At 39.3% G+C, this 19441-nt stretch overlaps 1 protein-coding gene across 20 annotated transcripts in view; it reads left to right on the plus strand.

Moving 5' to 3' along the window:
• The first annotated feature begins 1220 nt into the window (after positions 1-1220).
• Positions 1221-19441, plus strand: part of LOC118415481 (kinesin light chain 1-like) — a 40618-nt gene continuing 22397 nt past the window's right edge. For 16 of the 20 annotated variants that reach the window (XM_035820149.1, XM_035820289.1, XM_035820163.1 and 13 more), the window contains exons 1-5: positions 1221-1394; positions 8199-8443; positions 16199-16429; positions 17864-17945; positions 18475-18733. In XM_035820149.1, coding sequence (XP_035676042.1) covers positions 8210-8443; positions 16199-16429; positions 17864-17945; positions 18475-18733 — 806 coding nt within the window. In that variant the 5' untranslated portion in view covers positions 1221-1394; positions 8199-8209. The remainder of the gene's footprint in view (positions 1395-8198; positions 8444-16198; positions 16430-17863; positions 17946-18474; positions 18734-19441) is intronic. The other 4 variants (XM_035820202.1, XM_035820209.1, XM_035820281.1 and 1 more) reach the window with 1 other exon arrangement.

Below are 19441 nucleotides of genomic sequence, written 5' to 3' on the forward strand. Positions count from 1 at the left end.
TGGCTTATTTTGGGGGGGGGAAAATCACGACAATGCAGTTCAGCTTATGCTGCATGTCACTCTAAGGATCCCCTGTCCTTAGCGTGGTGTAGTCTGTGTAGAAGTAAGTGTTGACTGTGTCGTCCATATAGAACAGAAGCACTAAAATGTTGTGTTGGGGAGATCAATTGCGATACAAAATGTATACTATTACCAATGTTTTGAAGTCTATAAAGTCACGTTCAACAGTTTTATAAAGGGAAGAAGGGATATTTTATTCTCATTTGGTCCTCACATTAGAAGCACATTTCTACTATGATAGGATATTAGTGTGAATTTCATGTATTATTAATTATGGAATAATTTCTGAGTGGTTGTATCTAAGCATACATATTACTTCTTAATTAGCTTTTTTGCTCGATATAATAAATTTTGGCAGCTCTATGTATTCTTATGTGTATTCTGATATTATATAACGTTAACAAAATCATGGCAAGTAAATGTAATGAGTGTATTTATGTTGTGTGTATGTTGATTCACTTGTAGACAAGTCAAGTTTTACCTCCTGATATTATAACAGTTACTGTCACAATTCCTCTTTCTCCTTAACCTGTGTATATTAGCTCTCATCCAATGTTCCTCTTCTGATAAGTCTTAATTGTGCCAATGTAATATAGACCCACTGTAGGCATTATGTTCCTTGGAATAAATTTGAATATGAGTGGTTTTACCAAAGCCTGCTGTGTGTGTGCTTTTTTGTTCAGTTCAGTTTGTTGTATGGACCTTGCTAGATCTAATATGAGAAAGATATTCATGTGAATCATTTCTTGGCAATATTTTTTGTGAAAAACAATTCCTAGCAGTTACAATTAGATATTCATATGAAATGTAGTAAATGTTTACCCCCACCATTGCTATTGTGAGAAATGTTGGAAATTACCCAGGCAGAATTAAAGAAAACATTGGCCTCAAAGTCCTTAAAATTATGATTGTGAAAATATAAAATCAGCTTTGTTGGTCAGGGTTTTCTTTACTTAAGGTTTTCTTGTCTAAAGTATATTATCTTTATGAATCAGATATCTATGGGTAAATTTTTTCTTGTAACTCTTAGATTTTATCTTTTAATCTTCAGAACTAGAGCAGTGCTGATTTTAAAACATAGAAACACGAACAATGCCTATGTCAATATTTGGATATATGGTCTAGGCCACGCCCACCTACATGTGTAATCGGACCTGAAGGGATGATGTCATCCTCCGCAATGCATATTGGGAGCGAAGACGGCCATTTTCCGGTGTCGATGGCGGACTGCAGACGAAGACAACGAAAACCGCACCTTATTTCGCACAAATTATGAACACTATAAGTCAGAGATACCAGTAGATAGATTTATCGGGCGCCAGAGAAACTAATAGGTGAGTAAAATGCGTGTAATATTTCAGAAAAATGCGCTAAAATGCCATTTATGTCGACCGAAATGTGATCATGTACTGTCAGAAGTACCTCTGCGATTTCGTCTACGTGTGATGCTGGCTGATTTGAAGTCCGGCCAGGTCGCTATCAAACGGCCACATCTTCCCAGATAAGCCATGTACTTCTCGGCAGATATATGTCCTTGCTCATATTTTACCTTTCAGTGCTTCGAGCAGTCGGATAAATGTGTTTATCGTTGTGTTTGGTGACGTGAGTAAAAGATACCTGTCTCGAAAGAGGAAATCATACCCCTGCCTATTGGCAGGATTAGCTTAGTCATTTAATAATTTTGTGTCGTTGACTTCCTACACCTTTCCTTGAATATCTGTATATTATGATTGGTTGTACAAAAGCACATCTTTTGGTTGTACAAAGTTTACGAATTACCTGCGATGTAGGCGGTCTCGCATTTGAACTAGATGTTTACACCAATGGGATGGTCACATGACCGTCTGATTCGCAAAATTTTATACAACGCAGATTTGCGGCAGGGCGTGGAAAATTTACAGATTTCATTATAATTATTATATTCACGTGCCTGTATCCGAACCCATGTGTAACTTTGCAGAGGGACACTGCATTTTAATCGAGTTGTCAACCAAATTTATAGCAGGTAACTTACTGTTATTGAAATGACATCATTGTGTAGTTCCTTAGGACCATCTGTTTTCTCCTGATTGACCCTGTCTCAGTCATTGTCTGTAGAATTTTGCCAGGTATTTTTACCTGTAGGCGAGCTAGTTGTTTTGTAGGATAAAGAGGTTGGGTTATCAAGACAGATTTGGTGATACATTATGTAATTTATTTGCACAGAAAACGTGCACACCTGCTATGGACAGACATGGTGAAAAACACAGAAAAAACATGATGTGGAAATGAAGAACCTGTGTGTACAATACCCAATACAACTATTTGGTGGAAAGATATCTAATAATGAATGAACAAGGCATAACTGAAGTAAAACATGGATATTAGGCATATGTGTAGCCTGGGAAGCAAATTCAGCAAAGAGGGGGCGTGAACTAAACAGGGTTTGACAGTTGAAGGTCCAAAGTACATCATGTTTACTATTTGTTCTTTGTAGATCATTAGAATAAAGATGTTTGGATTAACAAATTATATATACTGCATATTGCCATTCCTTGCCATTTGATTTTGTACATGTGACTTTCCAGATATAAGGTGTGTAACATATTTTTTTCAGTTAAGTTCTTGAATAGAATTGCTTTGGTCAAAACATGGAGATAATGGCATGGAGCTGGCAATGTAAATATCATGGAGACCTTGTTATTGTAGAGTGACTGGATTTGGCCACCTGTTTTATATTCTGCTGCTCACATTCTTACCTCACGTACGTAGATGTCATTTTCCTTTCTCAAACCAACGTATATCAATATTAATACTGCCAAATTAGTGCCATAGATATTTTGTTGCATAAAAACACTTTGACTTTAGCGTGTAGGTAGAGATATAAGCCATAGGTTCACAAGTACTTAACCTGAAATGTTTCTGATTACAAGTGACTAATTTGTTCACACCATATTGTACATATTATGATTATAATCCCAATTTTATTGAATAGTTGTCTTATGAATGATAAGGAAACACTGTAAGATGGTATATTTGCTCACAAAATATGAAGACTGAATGATCATCTATGTTTAAGTTGAATATTATCATTGGACTTTTGAATATGTTCAAAGTTTTACATGACTCGGGTACATGGAAGGAGTCACTTGACTCACAAGGCGACAGGTTGTGCCCTGTGTTGCTGTCCCATGATATCATCTGCCAGTCTTTTGTTAAGTGGTATCTGGGGATTTGTAGGGAAATGGTTCTGTTCAGAACAAATTACTTGCGTTCTTGCATGAAGTGGAGCTAGCCTGGATACTGATTCTGACCAAATCCTACATAAGATAGGATTTCTAATGTAGAACTAGGCACCAGTAGCAGTTGAAAGAGATGTAAAATGTAAACCTAACTGCATTACAAGCAATACTTTTGTGCTGTCTTTTTTTAGTCAAGGAGCTTACCATCATGAGGGACATTGTGGATCACATACAATTAGATGATTTGACAGTGTGTACTGTGTACTTCACTGAAACGTGGATGTGTCCATGTATCAACATGAAAACATGACTGGTCACATGTGAGTTATGTGCACTGAGCTGAACAATATTTGTTAAGTTAACTGTGAATATTTGTGAAGTTGTTTTTAAATGTTTGTCACATGTGACATTGTTGAACCCTTTATAACAGATAATGCTGTACTAGTGGTAGCATGCGACTGAACCATTCACTAGTCTAAGGTCCAAAGGGTGATGGAGCAGCCTCCCTGTGTATTTTGTGACTAACAGGACAACATTCAAACCAAATTGGTCTGAGCACTTTGTAGGGCACTTTGAATGCTATATAAATGGCAGATGTGTTGAGAGGATTGTTGAGGTCCAATTTGAAGTTTTCAATCTTTTTGCAGTACACATGAATGGTGAGAGATTTATGAAACATATTTTTTAGTTTCAGATACACACGAAAAAGGTTTATGCTGACCTATTGACTCTGCAGAGTACTGTAACCTTAGCACTGATGAGTCTAGAAGTGATGAGCAGTTAGTGGCAGTCTCTAACATTCAAGTTAACAAAATCATTGGCAGAAAAGTGGATAGTTATTCATAATTGATAGACATATCTGGTTTAATGGTTAACTCGAATAATGCCACCTGCTGGATATATTGAGAACAGCAGATCATTTTCAGCAAACATCAATTGACTACGCCTTCATCTAAGAATGCTCAATAGATTTAGCTAATAGATGTTAGTCATGACCATAGAATTTACTGGAAAGAATTTAATTTTCATACCAAACTAACTAACCCACATATCAGGAAGGTTTGCCATCCTTATTCCATCCCAGCACAAGGTCCCTTTGTTTTCTGGATAACAGTTGCAGCTGCCCAGCATGCCAAGCTACAAAACAAGAGGACAGCCATTGCTTATATAGTATCTTGAAAACATCTGGGATTTCAATATAAAAATTACCCTTTTTTCTCTTACAATTTCATGATATTAGGGGAACGTCTTGATAACAGATTGTCCACTGGAGGAAAACGATGCAAGTTTGGATGTTCGATGCTCCAAATTTATCACTAGCCACATGTCCATCATGTATGTGATCTTGGTGACATTAGGTTTGATATCTGATCTCGGGCAGGCCAGAGCCCTGGTGATGTTATTTTCACACTATGTTAGAGGTGAAAGAGCAGATATTGTATGAAACAAGCATACATGTTACTGTTAGTGATGACCAAAGGATGTCATGTTGTTGGGACATGACATGCAAATAGCAACTCCAGAGTGAGTCACAGACTTCCAGGAAGGCAATACAGCTTCAGACATATCGATCAAGATAGTAGATTAGAGTTTGACTTTTTCCATGGTGTTGCATTTGGTACTTATGAAGCATGTTATATGTGCTGCTGAAAGATTGCTAGAAATTAGAATATTCTCATTAAAAAAGAACATGACTAGACTCTACTAATATCATAGAGTATAGAGAGTATAACTAACAAAAATCATAGCAATTGAATTTGTAATCTTCAGTGAGTAAAAACTGTTATTTGCTGAAAATCATCCCTATTGTAGTTTCCATTTCTCTCCTGGTAAAACCATACTTACTAGGTGACAAAAATAAAATTTTGAGGTGTACTGTAAATGCAGAAATGTTCGCGGTGGATTAATGTTCGCGGTTTTTGCGGTGACCACTTCACCGCGAACTTAAAATCACCGCGAACATTTTTCTATTATGGTATTAGATTGCAGTCTATGGTGTTACCGCGAACTTAAATCCACCGCGAAAAGTCCCTTTCCCCGCTACCGCGAAATTTAATCCCCGTGAACTTTAATGCATTTACAGTATACTGGACCAAATGCTTTTTTTTAGAATTTGAATGTAGTATAGGTTAGTCAGACAGAACTTTATTCAATACACTTCTTTATTCAATACAATGTACTTCATATATACAGTACTGTGCTATATGTTTGTTCTTTGTAAGTGGCCATGCAGGATGAACTCGTATAATGTAAAGATAAATGTTACCATACCTGGCCTTATTTGGGAGCACCTAGAGGTTACTGCATGAATGTTAATGGTTACCTGAATACCTTCACCTGAATTATTGATAACATGTTAGTCCTGGCTTTATCAATTACTCAACTTATTGGGAGTTAAGCTTTCACCGAGACACTTAACATTCTAGGGGAGAAGGGGGTTCTTTTAGTTCTAATGATGTTCCATCATAGCCGACAAGGACCTTGACTATATGATATTTTATGTTCAACAGCCTGTGTAGTCGAACACTTCTGGATAACATGATTACTCATCCAGCTAGATATGTTTGCATACATGTATGTACTAGTACCTGGCTCTGGGCTCTGGAATTTTTGTAGTACTAGTACATGTACTTGTCCATGTATTCAATATCTTATACCTATCATGATTTTATAAATACCTATCATAATACCCATTGTTTTATAAATTGATATATGATAATCAAATAAGCGTGTTCTAGTCCTGAAATGTATCATTGGGTGGAAATTTCAGAAAATGTTCTTGATTTTTTTTACCCACACCTCAAATTCAGGAAATGTCAGGTGATGGCATTTTCAATATGATGTACTTGAGTCTTTGGAAATTAAGTTATAGATGAGATCCTTATCAGACGGGTCAGTGCATCTATGCCCTTGACGGCAGGTAAATCGTAAAAGAGAGAGATGTTTTTGAAGTGGAATGGCAGAAGTGCGTGCACGGTAATACTATGGTAATGAGGCTCCAACGTCAGACCTGTCACCGGGGATTTAAAGCACGGGATTTTAGAATATGCATGGCTCCATCCAGCAGGCAGGGATGTTATTTGGGGCGTAGCCATGTTCATATCAGGTAATGCTTGGCAAATTTCAAACAAATTTGTATAACATTTTAATGCAGAATTATCAATTATGTTGTACCAGAAATTAACTGCAGTATTAAGTTTAAGCTCATGTCTGTTTAACATGATAGGAAGGAAGTAGTAAAGATAGCATGTTTTAGGTACAATATGTTACTATTATTGATCTAGAGGAAGGGTGATAATATAACATGAGAGGGAAAGAGTAGAACACAGGTGTATCCTTGTGCTTAGACAACAGTGCCTGAGACTGTTGGTCGCTGGAATCTCTTATCACTGTAACTCTGTGCCTTTCTGTCTGTTGGCCTCAATGCTTGGTAAGCTAGGTGTGTAATTTGTTTGTGGACAAGGTGCATTATTTTCCCTCTATTTTGTACCTCAGTGGTCTGGCTAATTGTTGTCTAATCGGTTAGATTTGTCCTCATTCGCGTGAACGATTGCCTGGCCTAAAACTAGAACATTCTGGCAAAGACCCTTCTGCAGGTGGTCAAAGAAAAGCTGCTGTGCCAGGGGACATCTCTAGATCAACATACCCAGCTAAAGGTTTGCTTGTTTTTAGTTGAATGAAGTAAACTTTTCGGATTTGGTATGATCAGTCATCTTTCTGGGGTTGTTGTCTTGGGTAAGACATGAGAAATATCTATTTAAATTTTTAATGGTGGAGTATGTTGTTTGTATGAAATGTAATTTCCTTTCTTTAGTATTGGTATGTCAGTTTTGCCTTGTAAGTTGTAGAGTGAGGAAGATGGAATTGATCATGCTGTCAGACTTATGTAGTGAGATGCTTGTATCTAAACACTCCAACACTCCATATGAAGTGTTTAGAAATCATTTTGTCTACATATTGTAGATCATTGCCATATCTCCCCATCTGTCAGAATGAATTGGTACTAACATCAATTAGGAAGCCTGCACACTGTAAATTCTGATGCTACCGGTAATGCTTCCCGTTTCTGGTTGCAACATTTTTCAGGAATGAACATGAAAACTTTGTTATGTGTGTATGGGTTACAATTTGAAAGTGTTCTCTAATATAGTGTATTGTGTGTGATTTCCCAACATTGTGGTTGTATTTTGAAACCCTGAGGTCAGAAATAGCAACACAGTCCTAGTATGTTTGTTGTTAGGCATGTATTTATTGTAAAGTATGCTGATTGTCCAGTGTTTCTTTTTTTTTTTCATTTTTAGTGCCAGTAAACCACCATGTATATGGTAATGGATATAGGGGCATTGGAGTTATTACTGGTATTATTGCCAGAAGTCATACTGCTGACCTGTAATTATGTAGGTTGGTAAATTAGGACAGGATAGTTCCAGTTGTCTTATTCATCGATGAAGACTGCCTAGTTTGTGTTGTATGGATTAAACATATGGATGGATAGAGCTATTTTGCTGAATCATTGACAGTGTTTACTTATGATGTATCATATTAAGATAAAAGTTTGCTGTTGGACTCTGGAGAAAAGTGCCAATTAAGATATGCCAAGGCAACATGATTAGCATACACTGCACAGGCAGTTCAAAGTGTGGAACCAGTCCATCTGCCTTTTCTCTCAAAATCGATGAAGAAGCTTGCAAAGAATACTATCCTGCCAACAAAAGAACCATCATTTAGAAGGATATGCTATCATGCCAGTATTTCTTGCTACGCATGTCAATTGTGTTCCTAAGATAGAATGCAGCATATTCATATAGTTTGACGTTAAACAGGAGAGTGATCCGTGTGATATGTCCCAAACTTGTGTTTGTGTTTATCCACAGTAGCAATTTTAAACTCACTGTTTTTCTATTCTTGACCCTGCAGAGCTGCTCGGGATGAAGATGACAACAAATACTACCATTTCACAGGAGGAACTTTTAACGGACACAAAGACTGTAACGAAAGGCTTAGAGACTCTGAAATCAGAGCACAATGGCATCCTGGGCTCCTTGTTGGAGTCGCTTAAGTCCATCAAGAAGGAAGGAGTGGACTCCAACCTGGTGGAGGAGAAGGCGGCCATCATCAGGAAATCACTGGAACAGATAGAACTGGGCCTGGGAGAGGCACAGGTAAGGCAACTTGCACAATTCTGTCATGTAACGATTGGAGATCGACAAGTAGTGATATAGGCAATCATCGGTGATATGTTGAGATCAAAACAATTTTGTTTTACTGTATTACATGTATCTGTTGATGAGTTGTATACATGTATCACACAGCCACTTTTCACGTGTGATAAAAGCTATCTTGATAATGATTTGTGCCTTTTATGTGGCGTTGGTGTTGTCTGGAAATTGAAAAGTGATACTACCTGACAAATTAGTACTATAGACCTCACTTGCTTCCTTTGATATGTTACTTCTCTTGAACATGTTCTTAAGATACAAGGCAAGTGCAAGTACAAGTGATCAGTGTGTTTATTAATTTACAGTAATTACAATTACTGTACACCTCAGTGATACCTAGTTAGTATTCTGGTAAGTGTGTGTGGGCATCCCTAGAAGTATGTCAGTACAGGCTGATCCTACTTCACTGCGCATACAAATTGCATGCCCATCTCCATTGCCTCGTTCATTGATCAGTATGCAACAGTTTCACCACTGGAGAGAACTGATCTCCAGTGGTGTCAGGATGTGACGTTGATGGCTGTTTTTCTTCAGATGCTTTGTAGCATCTCAAGTAGATTGGCTTGGACAGAACTGGACCGTGAGACCATGTCGGTATCATGAAACCTTTCAGTATACGACAAAATGTGTTGGCCTAGAATAGTATATGAAGATCTTGACTGTTACTGCAAATGTTCAATTGCCAGTATTGCGTGCAATGGTGCAGTAAAAGGGCAGTTGTACATTGGCATTTCCTTCTGCAGACCTTGAAACCCATAGAGGCGTCCCCGCTCAATAGCTGCCATGAATATTTGATAAACTACCTGTCACGTGGCAGGAGAGGGGATTTTGGATTCAAGTCACAAAACCTGGATGCCATTTTGTATTCTGTTCACCATTCCAGGCTTTGATTTTGCACACGATATGAAATCACCTGACCGTGGCGCAATCCCATCACGTGCTTGTGACGTGCATTTTGCGCAGTGCTGCTTGTTTATGGTCCAGTACGAAGCTGATTTATGATTGGGCAGTTGTCTCATTAGTCTGCCATCTTGGTTTGACATTGAACCGTGTGCTGTAGAAATCATTCATAATGATAACATGCACGGCTTTAAATTGGGCATATTGGGTGGCTGTCGGCCGCAGAATGAATGGTTGGCCACTGCACTGTGACTGTGGCATAAATCAAATGTGATCTCTTGGCCTGTAAATGTAATGGGAGGAAAGAGAAAAATAATACCAGATATTTTTCGTGCCTTGGCTTCAGCGTTCCCGCCAGGTTTTTGAAGGTATGCGTCCAAATATTTGGGAGGGGCGTAATGAGCGCCGGAGGCGCGAGACGAGCGCCGCAGGCGCTCGCATTCTAGGGGGGTCCGGGGGCATGCTCCCCCGGGAAAATTTGGATTTTCAAACCCTCTAGAACACAATTTCCTGCAATTTGAGAGGATAATCATGCACTTGAGATTGGATGTCGGTTGCCTCTTTTACTCCCATTTCAGTTGTCGACGACCACCCTCTTCATCAAAATACGTTATATTAACAAAAACTATAAGCACAGGGAATCAGCCTTCCGTGATCTGGCCCGGGTATTATTTGTCCAGACATATCTATATGAAAATTTTGGATTTTTGATGCTTCGAAACAGGACTCTAGCCTGTTCGTCAGTCCGTGGAAAAATTCTGCCAATTTTTTTCCGTCATTGAATAAAAAAATGTTTAACGTTACCTCGTGCGGTCGATGTTGCGCCCTCCCGCATCAAAAAAATTTCCGAGACGATAAAATAATGGCGCCATCATACTTTGTGTTTTTTTTTATTTTGCCCGATGATTTTACTCAAATTTTTCGAATCGGTGGGGTTTTACAAGGCCTTGCCGTCATTTTCCACGAGCGTGCGTTTGTTTCCTGCGACCTCAGGTAACCCCGATTTCGGCGTGAAATCTTTGGCTGGATTTCTTTTTAAATAGATCAAGAACGTTATACATTACTCGAGGAGGACGATCTGCTGCCTCTTTGGCAGTGATCAGTGCCGGTGTAGCCTTGAAGCAGTAGCCAGAAAGACGTCCCAACGTGCTGGGCGCTGCGATCGACGGTCCGTCTGGGGAGGGGGGCGTGCCGCGCCATGTGCCACGGAGTGCACAGCCGACTCGATCGACGCTTGACAACAATATTAAATTGCGGCCCCTTTTCTGCCGCAAATTTTGTCTTTTTGAAACAAAAGAAATTTTGTTAATAAGAAATAAAGTGTATAGTTTTGGATTCTTCACTTATTTACCGCGCACCGTTTTTTTAGCTTGGATAAATGGGGAAACTTTAACGTTAATAGTAAATTGTTAGCAGCTAGGGAAGAAACTCAAGTTGCCAGACGACACGGGCGGCTACCAACGTCACGTGCGCTAATACTCGGTAACTTTTTTTTTTGTGTGACCAATGACAGAGTGTAACATTACATTTATCAAACACTGATTGGTTATTAAGATGATTGGATTTGGACCTGGTGGCCAATCAAGACTGCTTGGCGCTAGCGGCCTGTTGTCAAAGATACCGACTGCCAATCAACTGCCCACAGTGTGAGAACTTTTGTTGAGATGTGCAGCACTGGCGCAGAGCAGTTTGTTTGTTCAATACTAGTATTACCCACAAATCTTTAACAAATACGTGAAACTGAGGACAAGTAAGTATCATGTTAATATCAGAATATAAAATCTGCATAAGATTTCTTCGATTGTTAAAGAATGCTGACTGTCAGACGTATTTCACGGACTACAAAAAATTACATTGCGCAACGAACAGCTCAGACTGGTGCGTGGCTGGGTGTGTCGTACATGGGTCCGCTAGTTGTAAAACGTGCCGCGCTCCGCCCCATGCCCAGACTACTGGGATGACCGGAAAGTGAACAATTTGAAGTATAAATTGTAAAGGTAGGATTCTTTCGTATAAAGACAGATTTTAAAAAAGATTCCAGATACATTTTGTACACTGGTGGTACAGGTCAGCCTTTCTTTCAGATTTTTTATGGACGCATTCAGCTGAGACGAGTGCGTCTTTCCAGAAAAAAATGCGTCCAAAGACGTAAAGACGTATGCCTGGCGGGAACGCTGCTTGGCTTCATTGTTTACCTGTTACACCAGGAGAAAAATATCGCCTGCTCTCATTCATCCTGTCAACACCAAATGAAATCAAAGATACAAGAAGGAAAGGAGTTTTGGATGCCTCTAAACTTATTTTTTCCATTGCTGAAATTCCTTGTATGTTGCTAGTCTGGATAAAAAAGTAACTTCTTTTCATAGGAGTGGAAGCAATTCAAGGTTCAGGTTAATTACAGTATATATTGGACTAGGACATCTGTATTTGTTTAAGATAACTTTTAGGAAAGTGCAACGTAAGCCTAGAAATCGGCTCTGTAGAACGCAGGGTCCTGATTATGTCTTGCGAAGTCTCTGCGGAGTCTGTAGCAACATTATTCCCAGCACGTACCTTAGCATTGATTAAAGCTCTGTTGCCATGGTTACATAGCGCTTATCTGGGACATTTGGTTGAGATATACGTTTATTGCTGTCTACAAATCTTCTTGGGGCATTAGTGGTCATAACATAAATACTGTGCCCTTGCTCAGTGATGAAATGTTCTGCAGCTTTAATCATAGCTAGCTACAGCATGTTGTCAGTTGATACTGCTGTACAATCTAGACTAGGTTTTCATTTTTGATTCACTGTCTGATCACACCTCACACTCTAGACAGACATTTTGTTTTATATACATAATTTTGCAAACCAGTACTATCAATAATGGAATGTTGAAACTTTTTATGTGCATCATTGCCCAATACTGTCAAGAAATGTCCTTGATATAAAGAAGAATTCACATTTTATGGCCTTACTTTCTGTCAAAGGATTCGAGCCCAGGTAGTGATTTCAGCATCAGTGCCACAAAGTCAATGTGGAATATAGCCAGTGCACGCAATCATGACATCACCAATGTCACAAATTGGAGTCCTGTACATGGGAGGAATTTTTAGTAGGCCCTGACTTCTGACATATCTATTGTAATTATCATGGACAGAGGATCTCTGAGAATAGGAAAAGCTCTCATGGATACAGGAATTACTTTCTCATTCTGTCAGAATATTCCAGAAAATGAGAGGGTAGTTTTTGTTAGATGCTTCATGATGGAAAGTGAAAAAGTTTTGATGACATTTTGTAGGTAATAACATCTATTCTTAGAGTTTTATATAGTTGAATGTTCCTACAAGCAAGCAGCAATCATTCCAAGCAGTGATTTAGGCTTAGACGCTGTTGTTGTGCTGATAAGGACGGGTGCAGTAGAGCTTTACTGTTATCTTGGTGAAACACACAAGGCGCAGCAGGCAGCAGTGTTGCAGTAAGCTTGCAGGGCAGCTTTATGACACTTACAGCAATCTATAAAAGACTGCCAGGTGAAGGAACGTGAGATGTAAGCAGACTCCACAAGATCAATCTCGCATTTGGGACTCGGTTGCCTCGAGAGAAACTGGAAGCTTGCATATTTGATATTTCCTTTCCTGGAGTCTGTGTCTGTTGTAAGGAAATTCTAAACATCCGTCAGCCATGGTTGGAATTATAGAAGGGAGCATGGATGAGGGAGGTTTCTTTGGGCTGTTTTGGGTGAGTAGATCGAGTATATTCTTGGTGATCTTATTTATGTCTGTTCCAGCATCCACATGGCAGGATAAGTGTTAATGGCATCTCAGCTTTCATGGAGATGAGACGGGTAGGCTTGCCAACATCCACATATTGGCCAGTAATACCTAATGGGAATTGACGTTACCATGGTAACAGATGAAGATGAAAATATTTGTGAAGGTTGAAAGGTTAGTTAATGGCTTAAAAGATGATGTGGCTGTAGCGTAATGCACCATGGATTAGATAATCTTTAAAATCTCTTACGGTGTCGACAATTTAGATTTATCCAGCGCAGTGCATACTCTCCTGTGTCTGTATATACATGTAATTCTTACAGTGCAGAAGACTGATCTGAATAAAAGATCAGTAGGTAACTCCTTGATGAACATTGAGAACATGATGTTTTAGACAGATGTAAAAAAATTGTTGATGTTGGATTTGTTCAAATGTCTGTTCAGTCATATCACAGTAGAAAGACAGGCTACACATATAGGGTATCAATGAAATATAGATGATTTCTCCTTTCATGTAATATGAAACAGCTGCCAGTGAAAAGGTTAGAAGGTAAGGCATGAATATCTTATAATCAGTCACAGGTAGTAATTTGCTTCTGTAGCTGCAGTAATGGTATTCCTTTTGGAGGCAGCTAAAAGGCATTTCTTAGTCTTCTTACCGAGAACACTTTCATAGGATATAATAAAATGGACTTCCTGATCTCTCTTTTCCCCCATTAACTGATTAAAAAGCCTTGTAATTATTAGAACATGGCAAATCATTAGATGCAGCATGACAAGGGCAAAAATCCCACAAAGTCACGGAAAGCTTCTGAAAAGGGTTTTATAGTGATGGTGCTTTCCTTGGTACTGAAAAGGTGGTGTTAATCACAGCTTTCCTGTCAAAGAAAAGTTGGACTAAACTTTCTGGTCTTTTGATATTGTGACTGTGAGTGCTTTTGGCCTTTTATTAAGTACTATAAAAGTAGATATACAACAGTAACTGTAAACTATTGTGGAGAATCCTAAGATGTATTCCTTTTTTTTTACATGTTTGTCAAGTAAAACAGCTTGGAATAATAATAATTGTTGCAAATGTACAGTTCTCATCCATCAAAAACTAAGTTATTGGCACACCAAATAAGTTTGTGTCCTCATTAATATTCCTGCACTTCCCCATTGTGCCTTGTCTATTGCCAGGTCCTGCCGCCATTTTAGCATGTATGGTGCCATCTTGACGTTCTGATAGCAGTGCAGTTTTACGTTGTCAATCAGGCAATCAGTCTAGAAGGCCTTTGCAGGGCTACCCATCCTAGGTGTCATTTTTTTTGGCAAAGGTAAAGTAGACAGTTGAGTGCCTTGGGTGTAGGCAAGGAATCAGGCATGCATAAGATATGACCAAAAGGGTTCCATCTGCAACGGTGTACTTTGTCCTATAGTGGATAAGTTTTGCACATCTTGTACAGGTTTTTGTTGCTGATATAATTTGAATGGAAATAGCCGACTATACACCTCAGCTGCTTTCAGTGCCATCTGTCTGTCTTGCTGGCTAGCTGCTCTGTGAGCCCCTTGTCTCGGTATTATATAGCAGTACAGGTAAAGCTTCAGCTTCAGTTATAGAGAGACTTTGACCTAGTTTAAAGGTTTGACAAGCATCTTGCCATTAATTAATAAATAATGGAATGTATTGTGAGCGGTGATCTGCAACTGAACCAAAGGCCTTGCATGGCTGCAAACATTCTGGCATTGTCGTCCTTAATGGCCTCTACTGCTTGGGCATGTAACTTGGCTTTGACCAGTTCACGTGACCTTATGTGCTGATTGTTTTGCAGCCTCCTTCGCTCTGCTGTGAGCACTTTCACCTGATGCATATGCATAGTGCAGGTCACAGTGCCCCATTTATGCATTGCTGTGGATCTTTCTGATCCTTCGTGACATTTTTGCGACACCTTTAGTCGCAAAAAAACGGCTTCGAACAGATGAAAAATGGAATGTATTTCAATATTGATTTTCTGTCACAGTAAAACCTTTAACATACAGTATGGAGTTGTCTGTGCCGTCAAATTTAGTTCAGCAATTTACTGGTATGGTGAGGATTCGGGCATGGCTCAACATTACCTTTCCATAACCCCGGAAATCAGCACCGGTATGTGCCATTATGGAAGTTACTCACCAAATTGTTCTGTCCTCACCTCCAGTGTGGAATAATTTGTGTTTGACAGACATTGCCTGTTGATTTTTTTGTCCTCCAGATCAATGTTGATGATGAAAGAAAGATATATGACTATCATATTGTTTCAAAAAAGCATTTTTGAAGTGTCTTTGTTTCGTTAGCATCATGGTTTGTGCCATACATTACAAGAGGTTTCAGACAATTGATACAAAAAGCATGGACATTAGGGTCAATTGAAATGGAGTGTAGGCAAAATGAGAAAGGAAATTGGGCACTAGAATGAAATTAAAAGTAATAGGTTTCCGGCTGTGCATGAGCAATTGGGATTGATAGCCTTGTACATGTGTCATCTGTGCTGTAAGAAGAGGCTTTCTTGGCATGGAAATTTCTTGTTTTGCTATCTTGTCTTTACATAAAGAACAAGAAATACAAGATATTTTTATCTCTCAGATGCAGTATAATCTCTCTGACTATGCTGTGGTATAGATATTTATACTTCTACAAAGGAGGTTATGTTTTTGACAGTGTTGGTTGGTTAGCTTGTTACTTGGTTTGTTTCTTTTTTTTGTTTGTTACTGAACAAGATGATGATGAATTTTTGAAAATTTTGGTGGTAGATAGGTCTTAGCATTTCGAAAAATAACTTGACCTGTCTTAGGTCTTTAAAAAAGGGGGACCCAAATGCAGGAATTGCTGAAGCTTTGAAATTATTCTTCAGGTTTATGACCACATCAGCCATCATCATCTACTACAGTCATAAAACATTCAGTCTTTATTTTCTGCTCTTTAAATGCTTTTGCTTGTTGATCGTTGAATGCTGTTCACATTGCATTTGATGCCTTGACACAGTTTACTGCAATAGCAGAAGTGAAGACTAACAAGCATGTCCTTGCAGGTGATGGTTGCCCTTGCCAACCACCTGAATGCAGTGGAGTCTGAGAAGCAGAAGCTGCGTGCGCAGGTGCGGCGGCTGTGCCAGGAGAACGCCTGGCTGCGGGACGAGCTGGCCAACACGCAGCAGAAACTGCAGATGAGCGAGCAGAACGTGGCCCAGCTGGAAGAGGAGAAGAAACAGCTGGAGTTCATGAACTCTCTCAAACAGTATGATGAAGACAAGACACCCACAGTGAGTACTTTATTAATAAGCATGCTCATCAACCCACTCACATTTTCCTCATATAGAAATATTACAGCACAGTCCTATGATTTTGGGGATCTTCAAATGCGTCGTCTGGAAAGATCATGTCAGTTTCAGTACCGACTGAGCAACTGTGTTGCATTGATGTCAGCTGACATGCAAAGCAGCAGAGTGGGCTGGTCCAGACAAGGAGACACATTAACCCTCATTCCACTGCAGCAGGCTTTTGCCTCAGAACTGAAAGGTTTTGCATTATATCAGGATCCTGGCAAGTGCCCAGAAATTTAGATTGGGCATGGAAGCAGGGGTTCCAGGGTTCTCACCCCTATACAATTGCTCAAAAGTATTCATTCCGTAGAGTTGTTAAAGACTTCATTATAGACAGCTGGATGTGGAAATATGTAAATCTTGATATTGTAATTTGTAGCTATGTGATCATTATGTATTGAAAATTTGCTAACCAATGATACTAAAAATGATAATATCGCTTCAGTTCTTACCATGTATATTGGGTCCTGAATACATGGTTCACAGTAAAGGCTATTTCACAGTGCAATCTTTTGAAATAATCTCAAGGGTCTTTAAGCATCTTGAAATTTCCATTGTGAATTTTCATGGAAAAGTTTTATTGTCTCTATGTGTATGACCCCTATGCAACTGAATATTGCACATGTCCCTAACTAATTACAAGTCTGGATGGTAAGCCCATATAATTCCAACCTTATGGCCCCACTCCGTAATGAAGCAAGCATGAGTAATGCCGCGATAAAATGCACTTACCTCAATCGCCCACACTCCCATAAGAAATTTGCCGGTGCAGGAGCAGGAATAAGGCAGGCTCTATCTAATTATTGTCCAAGCAAATGAGATTGCTATTGTCTACTTGCACCCCCACCCTCTAGTGTGTCGCCAATGATCATCCAGGTTTGCTCAGGAAGGGTGTAGGGATCATTACCTTTACCTATACAGCTGGCTGAAACGCCACTGAAATATTGATCAAGTATCGGCACTTTAATTAAATTTTCCTGGAGAAATTGCATTCCTCTGTCCTCCTGCAGTCTTGTGTGGCCTGGCCCAAGCATGTGTCTCTGTCATGCACATATTGAACCGAGGCTGAAATAAGGCTGTTCTTCCCCCTAACAACCTGCCATACTGTTTGAATCATGTCGTGTCTGGTGCAGAATGCACCCCCGGCAAACATCATGCTGACTTTTTTGGAAGAGGAGGACATACCCTTTGCAGATGAGGAAGTGGGGGATGGAAACGTAGGCAGAGTTCTCAGGAATGATCATCTATGTGAAAGATCTATCAACAGGCAAAAGAAAATGGTGGTTTATTGTTTAATGATATAGGTTTTGTTTAAAAATAGCAGGAGAGTGTGGTATACCATCAATGATTGGTTCTGATATTTCTGTCTTACAGGATGATGACCAATCAGAGGCCTCGAGTCAAACACTAGATGACCTGTTCCCAGATGAAAGTGAAGATTCCCAAGCAGGAGGAGGTGGGTTCAAAGTTGAAGGGTCAGAATTCCTGTGTGCTCCAAAAAATTCTCTTTTTAATTTGATATACTATCAAAGTAGTTATCCCATGGGATATCAAATTAGTTGTCCCATGGATAATATTGTTACAGGACAAAAGAATTAAACACCTGATGTTATAGCAAAATTCCTTGTAGAAAACAGCATTCTAGGCAGAGGATAGCCTGTCATATTATGCCTTATGCACTGTGTCTGGCTTGTAGGACAGCATACTCTTATGTGTGAACCATACTAACTCACTCGCTTCAAACTCCAAAAATTGATATTGTTCCTCAATATTTTTAAATCATTAAATGATATCTATGAAAAGATGAGTCTAATAGGTTTAGTACTTTTATATGCCAATTTTTCTTTATTTTTTTTAAGGTTTGAAGATTCCAGATCATAGGTTTTTTTCTTCCCTGCTTTGCATTTATGTTTTCTTTTCATTTTTGCTTCCTTCCAAAAGTTAACTTTTTTTTTGTTCTGTTTTGCGTCCCTCTATGGGGCCAGGCCCTAACCTTTGGGCTCTTCCCCTCCCTGCAGTCTCCCCACAGATGAGCAGCGCGGCTGCGGCGGCACAGCAAGGCGGGTACGAGATCCCGGCGCGGTTGAGAACGCTGCACAACCTGGTGATCCAGTACGCCTCGCAGGGCCGGTACGAGGTGGCCGTGCCGCTGTGTAAGCAGGCGCTGGAGGATCTGGAGAAGACGTCAGGTCACGACCACCCGGATGTCGCCACCATGCTCAACATTCTCGCTCTAGTTTACAGGTAAAGTCCAACCACTCATACATAAATGTGTTGTGCCTCACTGGATAAGCTGAACTAAGGCATGTTAACAAGTCTAAGCATAGACAACTGACATAGACTACCATACCTTGTACATTTTGTACTTTCAGCTTCCTCTACAAGAACAGCATATTGATACATTTATACATTACAGGTATGGACCTTGACCTGGATCAACAAAAACATTCCAAGTAGCAATAAGAAGTCATTATTTACTAAATCGTGTTTCATTTATTGCACAAACATGTGAACAATCTGTGACTTATGGCCCATAACATAAAGCTTGTTTTATCAAGCATAACTATACCTAAAACATTATTAATGATATAATAAACCTGTTATGCTGTCTACCATAACATATTCTTTACTTGCTATCACAGCAAGGATACTTCTCAGCATGTCAGCTGTGGAAGCCTCATAAACTTCACAGTATTTATCTGTATAGTTTCAGTTCAGTATATTTATCTGTATAGTATGTGATTAAATTTTTATTTTCTGGCATCATAAGAGTCAGTTGGGTGGAACCGGTAATACAGCCATTTGTTTAAGACATATTTAGCAGATAAAACAGAAAGCTGATACATATAATGTAACCAGTCATTTAACATACTTCTAATCTTAAAAAACATGGCTTTCATGGCAGTAAGCTGCCTTAACTTAAGGCATAGTCCTGTCCTTCAGAGCATGGGT

Source organism: Branchiostoma floridae, chromosome 1 (assembly GCF_000003815.2).
Source record: "Branchiostoma floridae strain S238N-H82 chromosome 1, Bfl_VNyyK, whole genome shotgun sequence".
Taxonomy (NCBI): domain Eukaryota; kingdom Metazoa; phylum Chordata; class Leptocardii; order Amphioxiformes; family Branchiostomatidae; genus Branchiostoma; species Branchiostoma floridae.